Source organism: Cervus canadensis, chromosome 21, assembly GCF_019320065.1.
Source record: "Cervus canadensis isolate Bull #8, Minnesota chromosome 21, ASM1932006v1, whole genome shotgun sequence".
NCBI classification, from domain to species: domain Eukaryota; kingdom Metazoa; phylum Chordata; class Mammalia; order Artiodactyla; family Cervidae; genus Cervus; species Cervus canadensis.
Genome location: NC_057406.1, coordinates 18,614,043 through 18,631,070, shown reverse-complemented (window position 1 = coordinate 18,631,070; position 17,028 = coordinate 18,614,043). Strand labels below are relative to the sequence as shown.

At 39.2% G+C, this 17,028-nt stretch overlaps 1 protein-coding gene across 1 annotated transcript in view; it reads left to right on the top strand.

Annotated features, from left to right (window-relative positions):
* Positions 1-13,833, top strand: part of LOC122423799 (pregnancy zone protein-like) — a 54,751-nt gene extending 40,918 nt beyond the window's left edge. The window contains exons 24-37 of the mRNA XM_043441190.1: positions 3,008-3,091; positions 3,630-3,806; positions 4,098-4,185; positions 4,984-5,140; positions 5,522-5,596; positions 6,094-6,271; positions 7,347-7,570; positions 8,973-9,191; positions 9,356-9,486; positions 10,083-10,173; positions 11,393-11,461; positions 12,096-12,198; positions 12,988-13,029; positions 13,659-13,833. Coding sequence (XP_043297125.1) covers positions 3,008-3,091; positions 3,630-3,806; positions 4,098-4,185; positions 4,984-5,140; positions 5,522-5,596; positions 6,094-6,271; positions 7,347-7,570; positions 8,973-9,191; positions 9,356-9,486; positions 10,083-10,173; positions 11,393-11,461; positions 12,096-12,198; positions 12,988-13,029; positions 13,659-13,681 — 1,661 coding nt within the window. The 3' untranslated portion in view covers positions 13,682-13,833. The remainder of the gene's footprint in view (positions 1-3,007; positions 3,092-3,629; positions 3,807-4,097; positions 4,186-4,983; positions 5,141-5,521; positions 5,597-6,093; positions 6,272-7,346; positions 7,571-8,972; positions 9,192-9,355; positions 9,487-10,082; positions 10,174-11,392; positions 11,462-12,095; positions 12,199-12,987; positions 13,030-13,658) is intronic.
* The last annotated feature ends 3,195 nt before the right edge of the window (positions 13,834-17,028 follow it).

Below are 17,028 nucleotides of genomic sequence, written 5' to 3'. Positions count from 1 at the left end.
AAACCATCAATTCTTTGGTGCTCAGCTTTCTTTATGGTCCAACGCTCACATCCATACATGACTACTGAAAAAGCTATAGCTTTGACTAGACAGACCTTTATCAGCAAGGTAATGTCGCTGCTTTTTAATATGCTGTCTAGGTTGGTCATAGTTTTTCTTCCAAGGAGCAAGCATCTTTTAATTTCAGGGCTGCAGTCACCATCTTCAGTGATTTTGGAGCCCCAAAATATAAAGTGTCACACTGTCTCCATTGTTTGCCCATCTATTTGTCATGAAGTGACGGGACCAGATGCCATGATCTTCATTTTCTGAATGTTGAGTTTTAAGTCAGCTTTTTCACTCTCCCCTTTCACTTTCATCAAGAGGCTCTTTAGTTCTTTTTCACTTTCTGCCATACGGGTGGTGTCATTCTGCGTATCTGTTATTGATAGTTCTCCCGGCAATGTTGATTCCAACTAGCGTTTCATCCAACCCAGCATTTCACATAACATACTTTGCATATAAGTTAAAAAAGCAGGGTGACAATATACAGCCTTGACGTACTCCTTTCCCAATTTGGAACCAGTCTGTTGTTCAATGTCCAGTTCAAACTGTCGCTTCTTGACCTGCATACAAATTTCTCAAGAGGCAGGTAAGGTGGTCTGGTATTCCCATCTCTTGAATTTTCCACAGTTTGGTGTGATCTTCACAGTTAAAGGTTTTGGCATAATCAATAAAGCAGAAGTAGATGTTTTTCTGGTATTCTCTTGCTTTTTCAATGATAGAATGGATGTTGGCAATTTGATCTCTGGTTCCTCTGCCTTTTCTAAAACCAGCTTGAACATCTGGAAGTTCTAGGTTCACATACTGTTGAAGCCTGGCTTGGAGAATTTTGAGCATTACTTTGCTAGTGTGTGAGGTGAGTGCAATTGTGCAGTAGTTGGAACATTCATAGGCATTGCTTTTCTTTGGGATTGGAATGAAAACTGACCTTTTCCAGCCCTGTGGCCACTGCTGAGTTTTCCAAATTTGCTGGCATATTGAGTGCAGCACTTTCACAGCATCATCTTTAAGGGTTTGAAATAGCTCAACTGGAATTCCATCACCTCCACTAGCTTTGTTTACAGTGATGCTTCCTAAGGCCCACCTGATTTCACATTCCAGGATGTCTGGCTCTAGGTGAGTGATCACACCATTGTGATTATCTGGGTCATGAAGATCTTTTTTGTACAGTTCTTCTGTGTATTCTTGCCACCTCTTCTTAATATCTTCTGCTTCTGTTAGGTCCATACCATTTCTGTCCTTTATTGTGCCCATCTTTGCATGAAATGTTCCCTTGTAATTTTCTTGAAGATATCTTTAGTCTTTCCCATTTTATTGTTTTCCTCTATTTCTTTGCATTGATCCCTGAGGAAGGCTTTCTTATCTCTCCTTGCTATTCTTTGGAACTCTGCGTTCAAATGGATATAGCTTTCCTTTTCTCCTTTCTCTTTTGCTTCTTTTCTCAGCTATTTGTAAGGCCTCCTCAGACAGCCATTTTGCCTTTTTGCATTTCTTTTTCTTGGGGATGGTCTTGATCCCTGCCTCCTGTACAATGTCATAAACCTCTGTCCATATTTCTTCAGGCACTCTGTCTATCAGATCTAATCCCTGGAATTTATTTGTCAGTTCCACTGTATAATCATAAGGAATTTAAGTCATACCTGAATGGTCTAGTGGTTTTCCCTACTTTCTTCAATTTAAGTCTGAATTCTGTAAAAAAGAGTTCATGATATGAGCCACAGTCAGCTCCTGGTCTTATTTTGCTGACTATATAGAGCTTCTTCATCTTTGGCTGCAAAGAATATAATCAATCTGATTTCGGTATTGACCATCTGGTGATGTCCATGTGTAGAGTCTTCTCTTGTGTTGTTGGAAGAGGGTGTTTGCTATGACCAGTGCAAGTTCTTGACAAAACTCTGTTAGCCTTTGTCCTGCTTCATTTTGTACTCCAAGGCCAAATTTGCCTGTTACTCCAGGTATCTCTTGACTTCCTACTTTTGCATTCCAGTCCCTTATAATGAAAAGGACATTTATTGAGTGTTAGTTCTGGAAGGTCTGGTAGGTCTTCAGAGAACCATTCAATTTCAGCTTCCTCAGCATTACTGGTTGGGGATTACTGACTTGGATTACTGTAATATTGACTGGCTTGCCTTGGAAATAAACAGAGATCATTCTGTCATTTTTGAGATTGCACCCAAGTACTGCATTTTGGACTCTTGTTGACTATGAAGGCTACTCCATTTCTTCTAAGGGATTCTTGCTTACAGTAGTAAATATAATGGGCCAGGTCTTAGTTGGGGAGTGTGAATCTAGTTCCCTGACCAGGGATTGAACCCAGGCCCCCTGAATTGAGAGCATGGAGTCTTAGCCACTGAACCACCAGGGAAATACCTTATTTTTTAATCAATGAGTATTTAGATGGCAACTTTCTCCCCACACCCTGCACTTCCTGGTTTACCTTGCCTCACTAGCTCAACCATATAAACACTCTGCTTTATTTTTTGTATAGAACTTATCAGTATCTAGCATACTAAAAATTTGTTATTTTATTACTCCCATCAAAATGAAGTTATTATGATGTCAGGGAATATCTTCCGAAAATTGCTATGTCACTGCACTTAAAACAGAATCTGGTACATAGAACACACTTAATACATATTTATGGAGTAAATATGATTTTTTTACAACCACTAGCTGTAATAGAAGTTAACATGAAGAATAAAGAGAAGGAAATAAGTGTAACATAAGGTATATGCTTATATAGAGATCTATAGAGATTTAGCACAAATATATATGATTAATATGAACTTCACTGTGAGATGAATTGTGGCTCTAGGAGAAACTTGGATTGCATCAAAGAAGTTAAATAATAGCTAAGAAAACGTGATGTTGGATCTTGATCACAGAGATGGAAAAAATGCAAACAGAACTAAAACATTTCTCTCATTTTTTCCCTCCCTTCTGTCTATTTGTCTTGTTTCATTAGAAACTGGAGAATCTGAAAAGTTGTCATTAAAACTTCCTTCAAATGTGGTTGAAGGTTCTGCCAGGGCAACATATGCAGTTTTGGGTGAGTCTCCCATCCCAAAAGAAGCGTCTGTCCATCCCTTTAACTCTAGTGCATGGGGTCTCCTCATCCCTTCCTAATGGAGTCCCTGAGTCTAGGCATTGCACTGAGAAAGCACCAAGGACCACACTGTGTATTAGTGGGAAAGGGGTACTGATTTGATACTGGGTTACACCTTAAACCTTGATATACTCTAAAGAGTAAGGAGAGTCATCTCTTTGTGTTCTCACCTTCAAGATATTGGCTAGATAGTGATGCTTCCTCCTAGAGATGAAACTAATCATTTTTTACCAGATGTGTGACTCATCAGAAAGGTACATCCTGCCACTTTGTTTTTTTCCTATTTTTCCCATCTTTGAACATCTACTTTATTGTTCCCACATTTCTCTTTCTATTTCTTGTTTTTCTTCACCTCTTATGCTTTCTGGTCCTCCCCTTTATACATGATTTGACTTCTCACTTAGCTAGTCATCTATTTTCCTACCTTAACATCAATAAGCTCTGAGTTCCTCTAAATTTTTTTCTGTATTTCATTCCTCAGGTGATATACTAGGCTCTGCAATGCAAAATCTTCAGAATCTTCTCCAGATGCCCTATGGTTGTGGAGAACAGAATATGGTCCTTTTCACCCCTAACATCTATGTTCTGAACTATCTAAATGAGACAGGACAGCTCACTGAGAAGATCAAGTCCAAAGCCATCAGCTACCTCATCAGTGGTGAGAGATTACTCCCAAAGGAAAAACATTAATTGATTTCCTAAATATCTCCTCCAGTGAACTCAAATCCATGTCCCTTCAATTAAGATTTAGTAATTACCTTTGCTGTGTCATCCAACAAGATGTCTCACAATACAACCAGAGAATTAAATGGCATCATCAAATCTTGGAGACTTTATAGTAAAATAGTAGCTTCCCTGTGATTCCTCAATGAGTTTTAAGGAAAAGCCTGATTCCTTCTCCAGTGTCTCTGCTATTTCCTAAATCTATGCAAACGTCCTTCTTCTTCAGGTTACCAAAGACAGTTGAACTATAAGCACAGTGATGGTTCTTACAGCGCCTTTGGGGATCGTGGTGGTAGAAGTCAGGGAAACACTTGGTAAGATAATTATTTCCATACGCTGTCTGTAGAGCCAAGATATTTCAGATAACTGGAAGTAGCTCTTCTCTGATACCTGGACTTATTGTGTAGAAATTTGTTACCCTTTAAAAACCCACATGCTTATCATTGCTAGCAGAGGATCTCACCATTTCATGTATGAAAGCTCACTGTTCTGATAGTACAGTTGTTGTTTAGCTGCTAAGTCATGTCCAACTCTTTTGGGACCCCATAGACTGTAGCCCACCTGGCTCCTCTGTCCATGGGATTCCTCAGGCAAGAATACTGGAGTGGATTGCCATTTCCTTCTCCAGGGGATCTTCCAGACCCAAGGATAGAATCTGTGTCTCCTGCTTTGCAGGTAGATAGTACAATAGATAGTCGTAAAATTAGGGCCTCCTCAAGCAGAAATATAATGCATAAGGTGTCATAATGTGAAATGAGAGAGAAAGAAGTTTCTATATTGTGCATTCAGGGAGAAGAGGAGGCGAAGGACAGAAAGACACTGTGGTGTAGTAAAAGCATTCAGAAAATGGCAATTTGGGTGGTGGGAAGGCTTTGAGTCTCCAACAAACATTTTATGAGGAAAACAGTATCAACTCTGGAGAAACCAATAAAGTTGAGATTTTTAAATAGATTCAGAAGTTTGTTGGACAAATAAGAGTATATTCAGTATTCAAGGGTCATCTCCCCACCAATTTTCCCCATGGAATTGTGAAGCTATCTGGAAGCAATGATGCACAGTGAGCTTTAAAAGGGAGATGGTCCTCAGATCTCCTTCTCTTCTTTGCTGGACAGGCTTACTGCATTTGTGCTGAAGTCTTTTTCTCAAGCCCAGTCACACATCTTTGTGGAGGACTCGCACATCAGAGACTCCCTTACCTGGCTCTCACAGAAGCAGAAAGAAAATGGTTGTTTCCAGCGCTCCGGATCATTGCTAAACAATGCTATTAAGGTGATGCCTTTAAATTTGCTCTGGTCCCTGAGAAGAGTGAAATGTATGAGCTGTGATGCTCCTATGGATTCCTCAAGTCCTGGTGACATAACTTTGAGAAGGACAGCAGAAGTGAAAGCTTTGAAACCTAACAATAAATTAGGTGTTTCCTATGGTAAGAAAACAGCATGTCCAAGAAACTCCACTATGTCATTAAAAGTGAGGGAAAGTTATTTGGGACAGATTTCAGAATTTGGGGGTGAAGGAGGAAGTGGAGGAAACAATAATATTACCCTAGAAAAGAAACATTCTGGTGAAGATAACCAAGGGGGAAATTAGAGTTAGCTGACTCTGCGTGATGGCTCTTGGAGTGTTTGAGTGTCTCTGCCTCTGATCCTGCAGGGTGGGGTTGATGATGAGGTAACGCTCTCTGCCTACATCACCATCGCTCTACTGGAGATGCCGCTGCTCGTCACCGTACGTACCGCCACTCCCACCCTCTAATGTACCTCCCTCTAATGTAAGGATGAAACTCGTGGAGCTATGAATCCCTGAGGAAAATGAGTTGTGACTTTCACATTATTTAATATTAGCATATTTCATTGGAGCATAAAGGATGATAGATCCCTTGGGAAGCTGCAAAGGAAATTACCCTCTGGTCAGAACTGTGGTGTCGTGCAAGCACATTGGGGCATTTAATCTGTGACTAGCCAGGGGACAGTTCATTAGCCTGGTTCAGCTAGCTTAAGGTCTTCCTTCATTTTCAGTAAATCAGAAAGAGAAAAACACATTTTGTATATTAATGCATATATGTGGAATCTAGAAAAATGGTACAGATGAACCTCTTTGCAAGGCAGAAACAGGATTGATGTGGACAATGAGAACATATGGATACCAAAGGGGAAAGGTGGGGGCAGGATGAACTGGGAGATTTGGATTGACATATATACACTTTATCTTTATCTTCTTTATAGCACTCAGCTGTCCGCAATGCTCTTTTCTGCCTGGAAAGGGCCTGGCAATCTGCCTCAGAGGCCCAAGGAAGTCTTGTCTATACCAAGGCGTTATTGGCCTATGCCTTCGCACTAGCAGGAGACCAAGCCAAGCGAAAGGAGCTGCTTGAGTCACTAGACAAAGAGGCTGTCAGAGAAGGTGAGAATTGACTTCCAAAAATCACACCAATGATCAAAGAGAGAGGGCCTATTTTATTCACATTTATTTTGGGCTTCCCTAGTAGCTCAGCTGGTGAAGAATCCGCCGGCAATGCAGGAGATCCCGGTTCAATTCCTGGGTCAGGAAGATCCCCTGGAGAAGGGATAGGCTACCCACTCCAGTATTCTTGGGCTTCCCTGGTGGCTCAGCTGGTAAAGAATCTGCCTGCAATGCAGGAGACCTGGGTTCTATCCCTGGTTTGGGAAGAGCCACTGGAGAAGGAAACGACTACCCACTCCAGTATTCTCACCTGGAGAATTCCGTGAACTGTATATAATCAGTCCATGGGGTCACAAAGAGTTGGAAATGACTGAACGACTTTCACTTTTCACTTTCACATCATGCTTATATTATATTCTATCCATTTTATTATTATAAGAAGATTAATTATTACTGACCTAACATCTCTAGGTAACATGGATGATTTTATCAATTCACACATTATAGACCTCTAAACAGTCCAGTTTCTAATATCACACGGGATGTAATAAACACAAAGACACGAGGTGATTTACTGGAACCTCAATGTACTTTCTCGGCAAAGATTAGCTTGATTGGTGATTACTTAATACTTTCACTTCAAGCATGTCTCGGCTTCCCTGATAGCTCAGTTGGTAAAGAATCTGCTCACAATGCAGGAGACCCCGATTTGATTCCTGGGTTGGGAAGATCCACTGGATAAAGGAAAGACTACCCACTCCAGTATTCTTGGGCTTCCCTGGAGGCTCAGCTGGTAAAGAATCTGCCTGCAGTGTGGGAGACCTGGGTTCAATCCCTGGGGTTGGGAAGATCCCCTGGAGAAAGGAAAGGCTACTGACTCCAGTATTCTGGCCTGGAGTATTCCATGGACTCTATAGTCCATGGGGTCGCAAAAAATCGGACACTACTGAGAGACTTTCACTTCACTTCACGTGTGCCCATTCACTGGGTGAGCTGTAATTACAGGGATCATTCATGAATTAGATTTTTGAAAATGTTCCCTAAGCTGAAGATTATATCCTTTTTTATTTCTAAGAGGACTCAATCCACTGGCAACGTCCTGGGAAGTCTCAAGAAGTTAATGAACTCTACAGTCCACGCCGGGCTCCTTCTGTTGACGTGGAGATGACATCTTACTGCCTCCTTGCCTATCTTACTGCGCAGCCTGCCCCATCTTCAGAAGATCTGTCTGTGGCTACAAAGATTGTAAAATGGCTCACCAAGCAACAGAACCCCAACGGGGGCTTCTCCTCCACTCAGGTCTGTGAAGAGACTCTAGGAAGAAAAATAAATGTACTAATACCTATGTAGACACAACCATATTCTAAGAGTTGAGTAAGTGAGTAGTGTTTCTAATTTATATTTTATTCTTGCATAACCAGAAAGGTTTCAGCCTCATTATTTTATACTTGGGTTATTTCTCTGTCCTCTATTCAATCTCTCATAATTTGTCTTCTTAGTGGATCCTCTTCTATAAAGTGGCCAATCTTCCTAAAGCAATGTTTTCATACTATTACTTCCTTTAGGGTCTTTCCTGGTGGTCCAGACTCTGTGCTTCCACTGCAGGGGGCTCAGGTTCTATCCCATGTTGGTGGGGGAACTAGGATCCCACATACTTTGTAGCATTTTTCATCCAAAGACTAAAATTATTTTGCCCAAAATATTTCCTCTCCTCAGTAAACATGAATAATCTTGTCTAATAAGGCAAATCTCTTCGCTTTTCCTGGAATTGGCTCACTCTTTTCCAGGTCTTTATTTCCAATATGTCCCTCCCTGTTACTGCCTGATGCCTCTTTACTGCCTTCATAAATCTTTCTCACTATTCAGAGATAACCTTATTTCTCATCTTCTTCACAGTCTTCTCTTATTATGTATACTAGCTCCAACTCCTTCTTTCTCTGAATTTTCCCAACAAATATTGCTATAGAAATGTATATATTACATGTCTCCATTCTCGGTCGTGTCTGACTCTTTGCGACCCCATGGACTGTAACCTGTGAGACTCCTCTGTCTATGGGATTCTCCAGGCAAGAATACTGGAGTAAGTTGCCATTTCCTACTCCAGGGATCTTCCTGACCCAGGGATCAAACCCAAGTCTCTTGCATCTCCTGCATTGGCAGGCAGATTCTTTACCACTCTGCCACCTGTGAAGCTCATAGAAATACACAGAAATACATAGATTATTGAAATGTCTTCTACTTTATGTCAAATATTTGAGTCTTAGTCCCATATGTACATTGTAAACTACTTGAATGAGGAAACTGCATTTCCCCAAAGTACCTAAGGGTTTCCAGATGGTTCAAATGGTAAAGAATCTGCCTGCAATGCGGGAGACCTGGATTCAATCCCTGCGTTGGGAAGATCCCCTGGAGAAGGGGATGGCTATCCAGTCCAGTATTCTTGCCTAGAGAATTCCATGGACAGAGAAGCCTGGTCGGCTACAGTCCATGGGATCACAGGGTCAGACATGATGGAGTGACTAACACACACAAAGTACCTAGACTAGTTCATGATGAATAAGGAACTCTGAATAGACTTGAAATTCAGTGAATGAACAGTGCTTATGACTAGGTAACTCTGAGAGTAGCATGATTATGGTTCATATCCAGTATGATTTGGCCACCTTCCTCTCCTATAATTTCTGCACCCATCTTTTTTCAGGATACAGTGGTGGCTCTCCAGGCACTCTCCAGATATGGAGCAGCAACTTTCACTAAAGGGGAGAAAGCAGCTACTGTCACCATTAAGTCAGCAGAGACCTTCTCTGAAGAATTCCGAGTAGATGAAGCCAAACGTCTACTGCTGCAGGAGGTGGCTTTGCCAAAGATCCCGGGAGAGTACAGCACAGCCGTGTCAGGGTCAGGATGTGTGTACGTCCAGGTGAGACCTGCCAGGATTTCGGAAGTGTCACAAATGGGAGGTCAAGTCTCAAGAAGTAGATCTGAACTTCAAAACAGAGAAAGAAATGCATACCTAGAAGCATTACCTAGAAGCAATAGATTGAGTACAAAAATAAAGGCTTTTGTTTCCCCCGTTTGTTTTAGACATCCTTAAGATATAATATCCTGCCCAAGAAAGAAGGAAAAGCTCCCTTTACTCTGAAAGTTGAAACTCTCCCGAAGGATTGTGATAGATTCAGCACTCACAGGAAAGTCCAGATTCACATCAACATTAGGTAAATCCTAAACTGCTACCTGACCTATTGTAAATTATGGTGAAATTGATTTTCTGGTGCAGAGGACCTTCACTGTCCAGGGTCATACATAATGAATAAGAAACTCTTGCAGTATTTATTCAAAAGAAATTTTTCTTCACTCTTAACCGAAAAGCTTTAATGTTGAGAATATGATGTCACCATACCTGCAGAGTATGACTTCTTATGAGTTTTCCAAACAATTACGTGCTCAGTTGTTCAGTCATGTCCCACTCTTTTACAACCCCATGGACTGTAGCCCGGCAGGCTCCTTTGTCCATGGAGTTTTCCAGGCAAGAATACTGGAGTGGGTTGCCACTTCCTTCCCCCTGAGGGGGGTCTTGTTGCTAACCCAGGGATCAAGCTTGTGTCTCCTGCATTGGCTGGCAGATTCTTTACCACTAGCGCCACCCGGGAAGCCCCCAGACAACTATAGCAGAAGCAAATAGAGTAGATGGTGAAGTTGAATGGTAACCAGGGATAGGAAACACTAGAAATAAAACAGGAGAGACTTCTGTCTTGAATGAAGTCCAAAGGATTTTGTTTGACTGCCTTGTCCGTACACCTTGACTTCATAGTTACACTGGGGAACGACCCAGCTCCAACATGGTCATTGTTGATGTGAAGATGGTATCAGGCTTCATACCTGTGAAATCATCAGTGAGAAAGGTAAGCCCTAAATCCCTTACAGATAGCAAAGTCATGGCAAATAAATGCTATAAATTTAATTTTTTTGATTCAGTTCTTCAAGAGGTCTCTCAAACTTGTGTCTCTAGTGTGTATTTCCATCATTCGAACAGTGGGCATCCTAGTTATATGGTCTCAACTATAAGTTTTAAATCATAAACATGGTTAATAATGTTTAACCTTGAGACTTCTAGGAATCCATAGTGCATTGAATCATCTTTCCATTATGTATAAAAAGGAAAAGGGAGACTACATCATATGTATATATGTACATATATTCTCCTTTTTTTTTTTCTGAACTTTTCCTTGACATAGAAGAGACAGTTTTTATCTCTTCATCATTGAACAAATGTTTGCTTTAGAGTTTTTGATCATTTTCCTTATTGGTTCAAGGAAGTTCCCAATTTTTGTATAATTTACAAAAGTTATTGTAACAAATGGGCCCTGTGTTTTAGTTCAAATCTTTTTCTGTATTTTAGATGACAGTGATTTTATTTTTAATTAGTATAATAAATCACATTGGTCTTTTAAATTCTGAAGCAACTTTACATTCTTAGGACTAACTGGACCTGGTCACTGTATTTATTTTTTAAAATAAATTTCTGAATTCTGTTTGCTTATAAATGGTTGTGTTTTGTGTGTGTGGTTTTTTTTTTTAATATCATGACTGACACTCAGTTCAGTTCAGTCACTCAGTCATGTCTGACTTTCTGCAACCCCATGAACTGCAGCACGTCAGGCCTCCCTGTCCATTACCAATTCCCCGAGTTTACCCAAATTCATATCCATTGAGTCAGTGATGCCATCCAACCATCTCATCCTCTGTCGCCCCCTTCTCCCAGTGACTGATGTCATCCCAGTGACTGACACTGGGCTATACTTTTTGTTTCTTACATTATTCTTACTGGTTTCTGGTATCAAAATTATGCTAGACTCAAAAGATGGGGAGAAATGTCTTTTAGCCTTCCCCTCCCCTCTTTTTTAAATATAGTTAGAAGATAATTCCCTACCTCTATATGTAGATAATAGATAGGGAGAGTGTTTAGTCAATGTTATTTTTATTACTATTGCTATTATTCTTGAGGAGATCAAATTAGAGTGTGATGTTCTGAGAAGCCATCTAGAACATAAATATCTGAAGACTATCTCAACCTGAAAGTCCCTCATCTCATACCCTTTGGTTTATCCTCTGCATCTACAGCTCCAGGAAATGGCTCAGATTCAGAGGACTGAAGTGAACACCAACCATGTCCTGATTTACTTTGAAGAGGTAAGAGTCTCTGTAACTCTGCTAGGTCCAAGAGAGCCACTAGAGGTTCTAACAAGCCAACCCAGGTTCCAAAGAGTGTACTTTACACACACAGCTTACCGTATTACAAAAGCCTCTGGTATAAGTGTTAGTCACTCAGTCGTGTTCGACTCTTTACAACCCCACAGACTACAGCTTACCAAGCTCTCTGTCCATCCAAGAAATTCTCCAGGCAAGAATACTGGAGTGGCTTGCCATTCCCTTCTCCAGAGGAATCTTCCTGACCCAGGGATTGAAACCGGGTCTCCCACATAGTAGGCAGATTTTTTTACCATCTGAGCCTCTAGGAAAGCCCCATATTATAAAACTCCCTTATATTTCATGTATGAAAGGGGTAGGGGAAGAAAATAGCTATAGAGGAAAATGAACCCTGGCCAAGTCAACAGGCTTGATTTACTACATTTAACTGTCTGTAGAATAATCTTCTTGCCCTTCTCTTATCTGTCCTTGAATGTATTATACAAGTCTGAAGCCATCTCGTTCTTTCCATAGGTTTTGGTACAGAGAATAGCATAAGTACAGGGTCTGATAATGTCTTGGGGAAAAAGAGACTCAGTTAATCTTTGATTCCAATTCAGTTTTCCTGTCTCTTCAGTTAACCCATCAAATCCTGAGTTTCTCCTTCTCAGTGGAACAAGACATCGCAGTAAAGAATTTAAAACCAGCTACAGTAAAGGCATATGATTACTATGAGACAGGTGAGTGAGATTCAGACATGCCAAGCCTTGAAAGGAAAAAGATGACTAATCTAGGATAGTGTCACCATAACTGAAAGAAAACTCCACAATCTCTCACTGGAAGAAAGAGTGAGTTTATGATCACAGGATAATCTTATTAGTAATACTTATCCCCAAACAAGTATTAGAGTCATTCTTATAAACTGATCATAGAGCAATAAGGGGATCAGTTCTTTCTAAATTCCCCCATGAAGTTGTTTGTTCTACACTGAATTTTTCCAGAAAGGAAAAAAGAGTAGCAATAACTTTAAAAAGCCACTTCTCAGTACTAATGTGTGCTATGAGACCCAAAATTTGATCTATTTTTCACCTGGGCCTTGGAGAGTCACAAATTTTGGGAAACTGTGTAATATATCAGGAAATTCTTTGATTTGCTCATGACTCTGAACTAGAAACTTACCAGCATCTTAGCATGCTGGTAGCATTTCAACTTAACTCTTTCTTAGAAAAGAAAAGGTTCAGAGCGGAAGGTACAACTCCAATAAGAAAAACATAATTGTGAAGAAGGGCTATACAGTGTCCTACAGAAAGACAGTTATCCATCTGTGAACTTTGTATCCAAGCCCAACTTTCTCTTACTTCCCACCAACCAATCCCAAGCGGCTTAGTACAAAAGAAGTCCTTTTATTGGCTCTATAACTATGCTTTATACTTTCTTTCATAGCTTACACAGTTTATTTACAGTTAACTACTCATGTGCCTATTACTGCATGTCTGTCTTCACTCTGTCTCATTCTTTTTGCATTTCAGAGGAATTCACCATTGAACAGTACAGTGTTCCCTGCAGTGCTGGTAAAGTATAGACAGTAAAATCTGATGCTAATGAAAAGAAAATAAATAAACATTTGTTGTCTGCTTAAAGCTGCTTCTTGAGCATTCCCTTACCATATTATAAAACTCCTTGGTGAATCATTTATGAGTTGAACTATCTCAGATGTATTATAGACTTTCACAGTAGGAAAAAATGCAAGTAAAATATAATACATGTATCTGGGTTGACTTGTTTGAGGATGAATCCAGGAATTTGGCACATATAAAAGCTAAATCATCTAATATTTAGTTTACATTTCTGTGCTCAGTGGTGATATATTTATCACCCATGGCCTTTCTGAGATGTTTCTAAACTTATACAAGCTAAAGTCAGGCAACTTTTCACTCTAAAATTGTCCATATAATACTGCATAAGAACATCTATAAGATGTTCCTTTTGACTGATTGACAGAGTTCAACTTTGACAATACAACACTTGTTATGAGACCTTCCACCCTCCACTTTAAAACATGGAAAAACTGAGAACAACCTTATCAATAAAAATAAATAAGCATACTAAGTTCAAATACTTATCATTAAAATATGAAAAATTATCCCTTTATTAGATCACAGAATTTTCCTAATATTTCTATCTTTTCTTTACTGTTGAGAATCTGAACATGGAAATGATTGAAGATGGTAACTTGTGGACCTCATCAGATGAACTGCTCCAGAAACAAAGAACAAAGACTTACCAGAAGAGAGGACGGTAGGAGAAAGAAGGGACAGGAATTGGAAGTATGCTAAATTTGTATGTTGAATAAATTTAAGACATTCATAACTCTATCTTTTTATCAATGTTATATTTTCCTTCTGAAATATGTATCTATTCTCCACAGTGTTTGTTTGTTTTTTTTTTTTCTGGCCACTCCACATGGCATGCAGGATCTTAGTTCCCCAGCTAGGGATATAACCCTTGCCCCACACAGTGGAAGCACAGTATGTTAACCACTGGACACCAGGGAAGTCCCCACAGTGTTTTTAAAAATACAGAAAAACTACACAAGAGGTACACACACAAAAACCTGTAGATAATTAAAAATTAAATTCCAAAATCTGCTTTCCCAGAAGATGGGGGAAAGAAAACAATATTTCTAAATATTGGAAACAACCAAAATGTCCATCAAACTAGCTGTGGTACATCCATACCATGGAATGCTACTCACTAATAAAGAAGGACAAAGTACTGATACGGGCAACAACTTGGATGGATCTCGAAAACTTTACACTCAGTGAAAAGAAATACAACCTCAAAAGGTCACACTGTATGACTCGTTTCATAAAACATTCTTGAAATGACAAAACCATAGAAATGGAAGATAAATGAGTGGTTTCCAGGGGTTATGGGTGCTAGGGAAATGGGAAAAGGGGTGTGAATTATAAAGGGATTACATTAGAGAGACCTTTGTGCTGAAGAAATCCTGCATGTGTGGAAGCAAAAGTCCTGGTTTGAATTTTTACATTTAATTCCATCTCAAATTATTTTGTTGTCTATTGTGTGCTATATGAGTTGATATCTAAATTGACTGTTTTTCTCACTTATGTAGCCTTCTAATAGTCCCATTATCATTTATTAACCAATTCAATATTTCCCTGCTAATAAAAAGTGACTCCTTTTCACAAATTAAATTATATATTTTAAAATTTGTTTCTAAGTGATTTATTCTATTTAACTGATAAACCAGTTTATTCTTTCATACATACTAAAATATTTGAATTACTGTGGCTGAATGAAATGTTGTAATTATTCAGCTGGTCAGTTCTCACCTTTTCTTTTCAATACTAAGCTTACCATTTATTCCAGGTAAAATTTTGATTTTTTATGATATGAATTATCCCTATAGTCACATTGGGAATTGTCTGGCGATTCACTGAATATAAACAAATGTATAATGATTATGAATGTCAGTTTTTTTTACAATATTTAGCCTTCCTTAGTCAGACACATTTTATCTTCATTTATTCAACTCACAAGAAGTGAATTCTAATTCGGACTTAATTTCTGAATTTGGACTGAACTACAAAATGAAAATTAAAGATTAATTTCATGGGCATGAAGAGCAAAAATAAGTTGAAAGAATAATAAAATGTATGCATGCATGTGTGCTTAAGTTCCCTCAGTCATGTCTGACTCTTTGCAACCCTGTGGACCCTAGCCTGCCAGGTTCCTCTGTCCATGGGATTTCCCAGCCAAGAATACTGGAGTAGGTTGCCATGCCCTCCTCCAGGGGATCTTCCTGACCCAGGGATTGAACCCTCATCTCTTATGTCTCTTGCATTGGCAGGTGGGTTCTTTACCACTAGCGCCATCTGGGGAACCCGACAAAATGTATGCAAATAGACAAGTTAAAAGATAAGGGCAAAAATAAAACTACAAAATAAGTAAAGACTAGAACAATAATTGTCATTTGTTTATGAAAACCACTGAAAGGTTTTTGAAAGGAGAATTATTTCAGAGTTGTACTATAGGTAGTCCATCTTCTAGGCAATGGCAGAAAAAAGAAAGCAACTTTTTTTCTGATCTTTGTGCAGAACTGTTCTCTTTTCATGCTTCTGATGGCTTAACACAAATATCTCTTTTGACTTGTACAATTTCACACCTTAAAAAATTATTTTTCCCCCTCTTCTGTATAGTCAGACCTCTTTGAAATTCAGACCTGTATCTTTATCATGTCTGCCGCTTGTTCACCCAACACAGTTCTGGGAATGTAGTAGACAGTGAAAAAAATGGGTCAGTGCTGAGTGAGCACATTCCCACAAGCAGACAGATAGAGGAGAAATGGAATAATGCAAAGGTTTTAGCACATACCAGTAGAGAAAATGAGCCAGAAAGATTATCTTCACTCAAACCTGACTTGAATTGCTTACTGTTTCACAAACATATAAAACAGATTTTCATACTTTTCCAAAGTCAGAGAAATAAGAAGAAGGAATTTTGGTTATTTATTAGGACTTGAAGCAAAATTTGCCAGCTTCCCAGGTGACTCAGTAGTAAAGAATTCATCTGCTAATGCAGGAGACAAAGGAGACACGGGTTTGATCCCTGGGTCAGGAAAATCCCATGGAAGAGGAAATGGCAACCCACTCCAGAAAATAAAATAATTCATGATATAAATTAATAAATCTATGAATCATGAATATTGCTAGACTTCAATGCAAATGTGGGTAAAAAGACTGCTTTATAGATTTTAATCTGCTCTAGTACAGTTTTTCAAAGAATGTTTATTAGTATTTAATACAAAGCAGAAGTATTGCTGAAAATCTTTCTTTTTTAATTGAAGTATAATCGATGTGCAATATTATGTTAGTTTCAGGTATATATTATATATATATAATATTATGTTAGTTTCAGGTATATATAATGATTTGGCATTTTAAAATGATCACCACAGTAAGTCTCACAACCATCTGTTACCATACAAAATTATTACAGCATTATTGACTATCTTCCTTATGCTATGTATTACAGCCCCATGACATTTATTTTATAACCAGTTTTGTACCTCTTAACCTCCTTCACCTGTTTCACCCAACCCCCCACCCACCCTTCCTCTGGCAACCACCAGTTTGCTCTCTGTATTTATGAGTTTTTAGATTCCTCATACAAGTTGGATTGACCCTGGTGGCTCAGACAATAAAGAATCTGCCTGCAATGTGGGAGACCTGGGTTTGATTCCTGGGTTGGGAAGATGCCCTGGAGAAGGAATTGGCAACCCACTCCAGTATTCTTGCCAGGAGAATACCCACGGACAGAGGAGCCTTGTAGGCTCAAGTCCACTGGGTCACAAAGAGTCAGACATGACTGAACAACAAACACACACATATAAGATCATACAGTGTTTGTTTTTCTTTGTCTGATTTATTTCACTTAGCATAATACATCTAAGTTCACTCATGTTGTCAAAATGGCAAGATTTCTTTTTTTCTTCTGCCAAGTAATATGCCATTCTTTAGCCATTTATCTATCAATGGACATTTAGA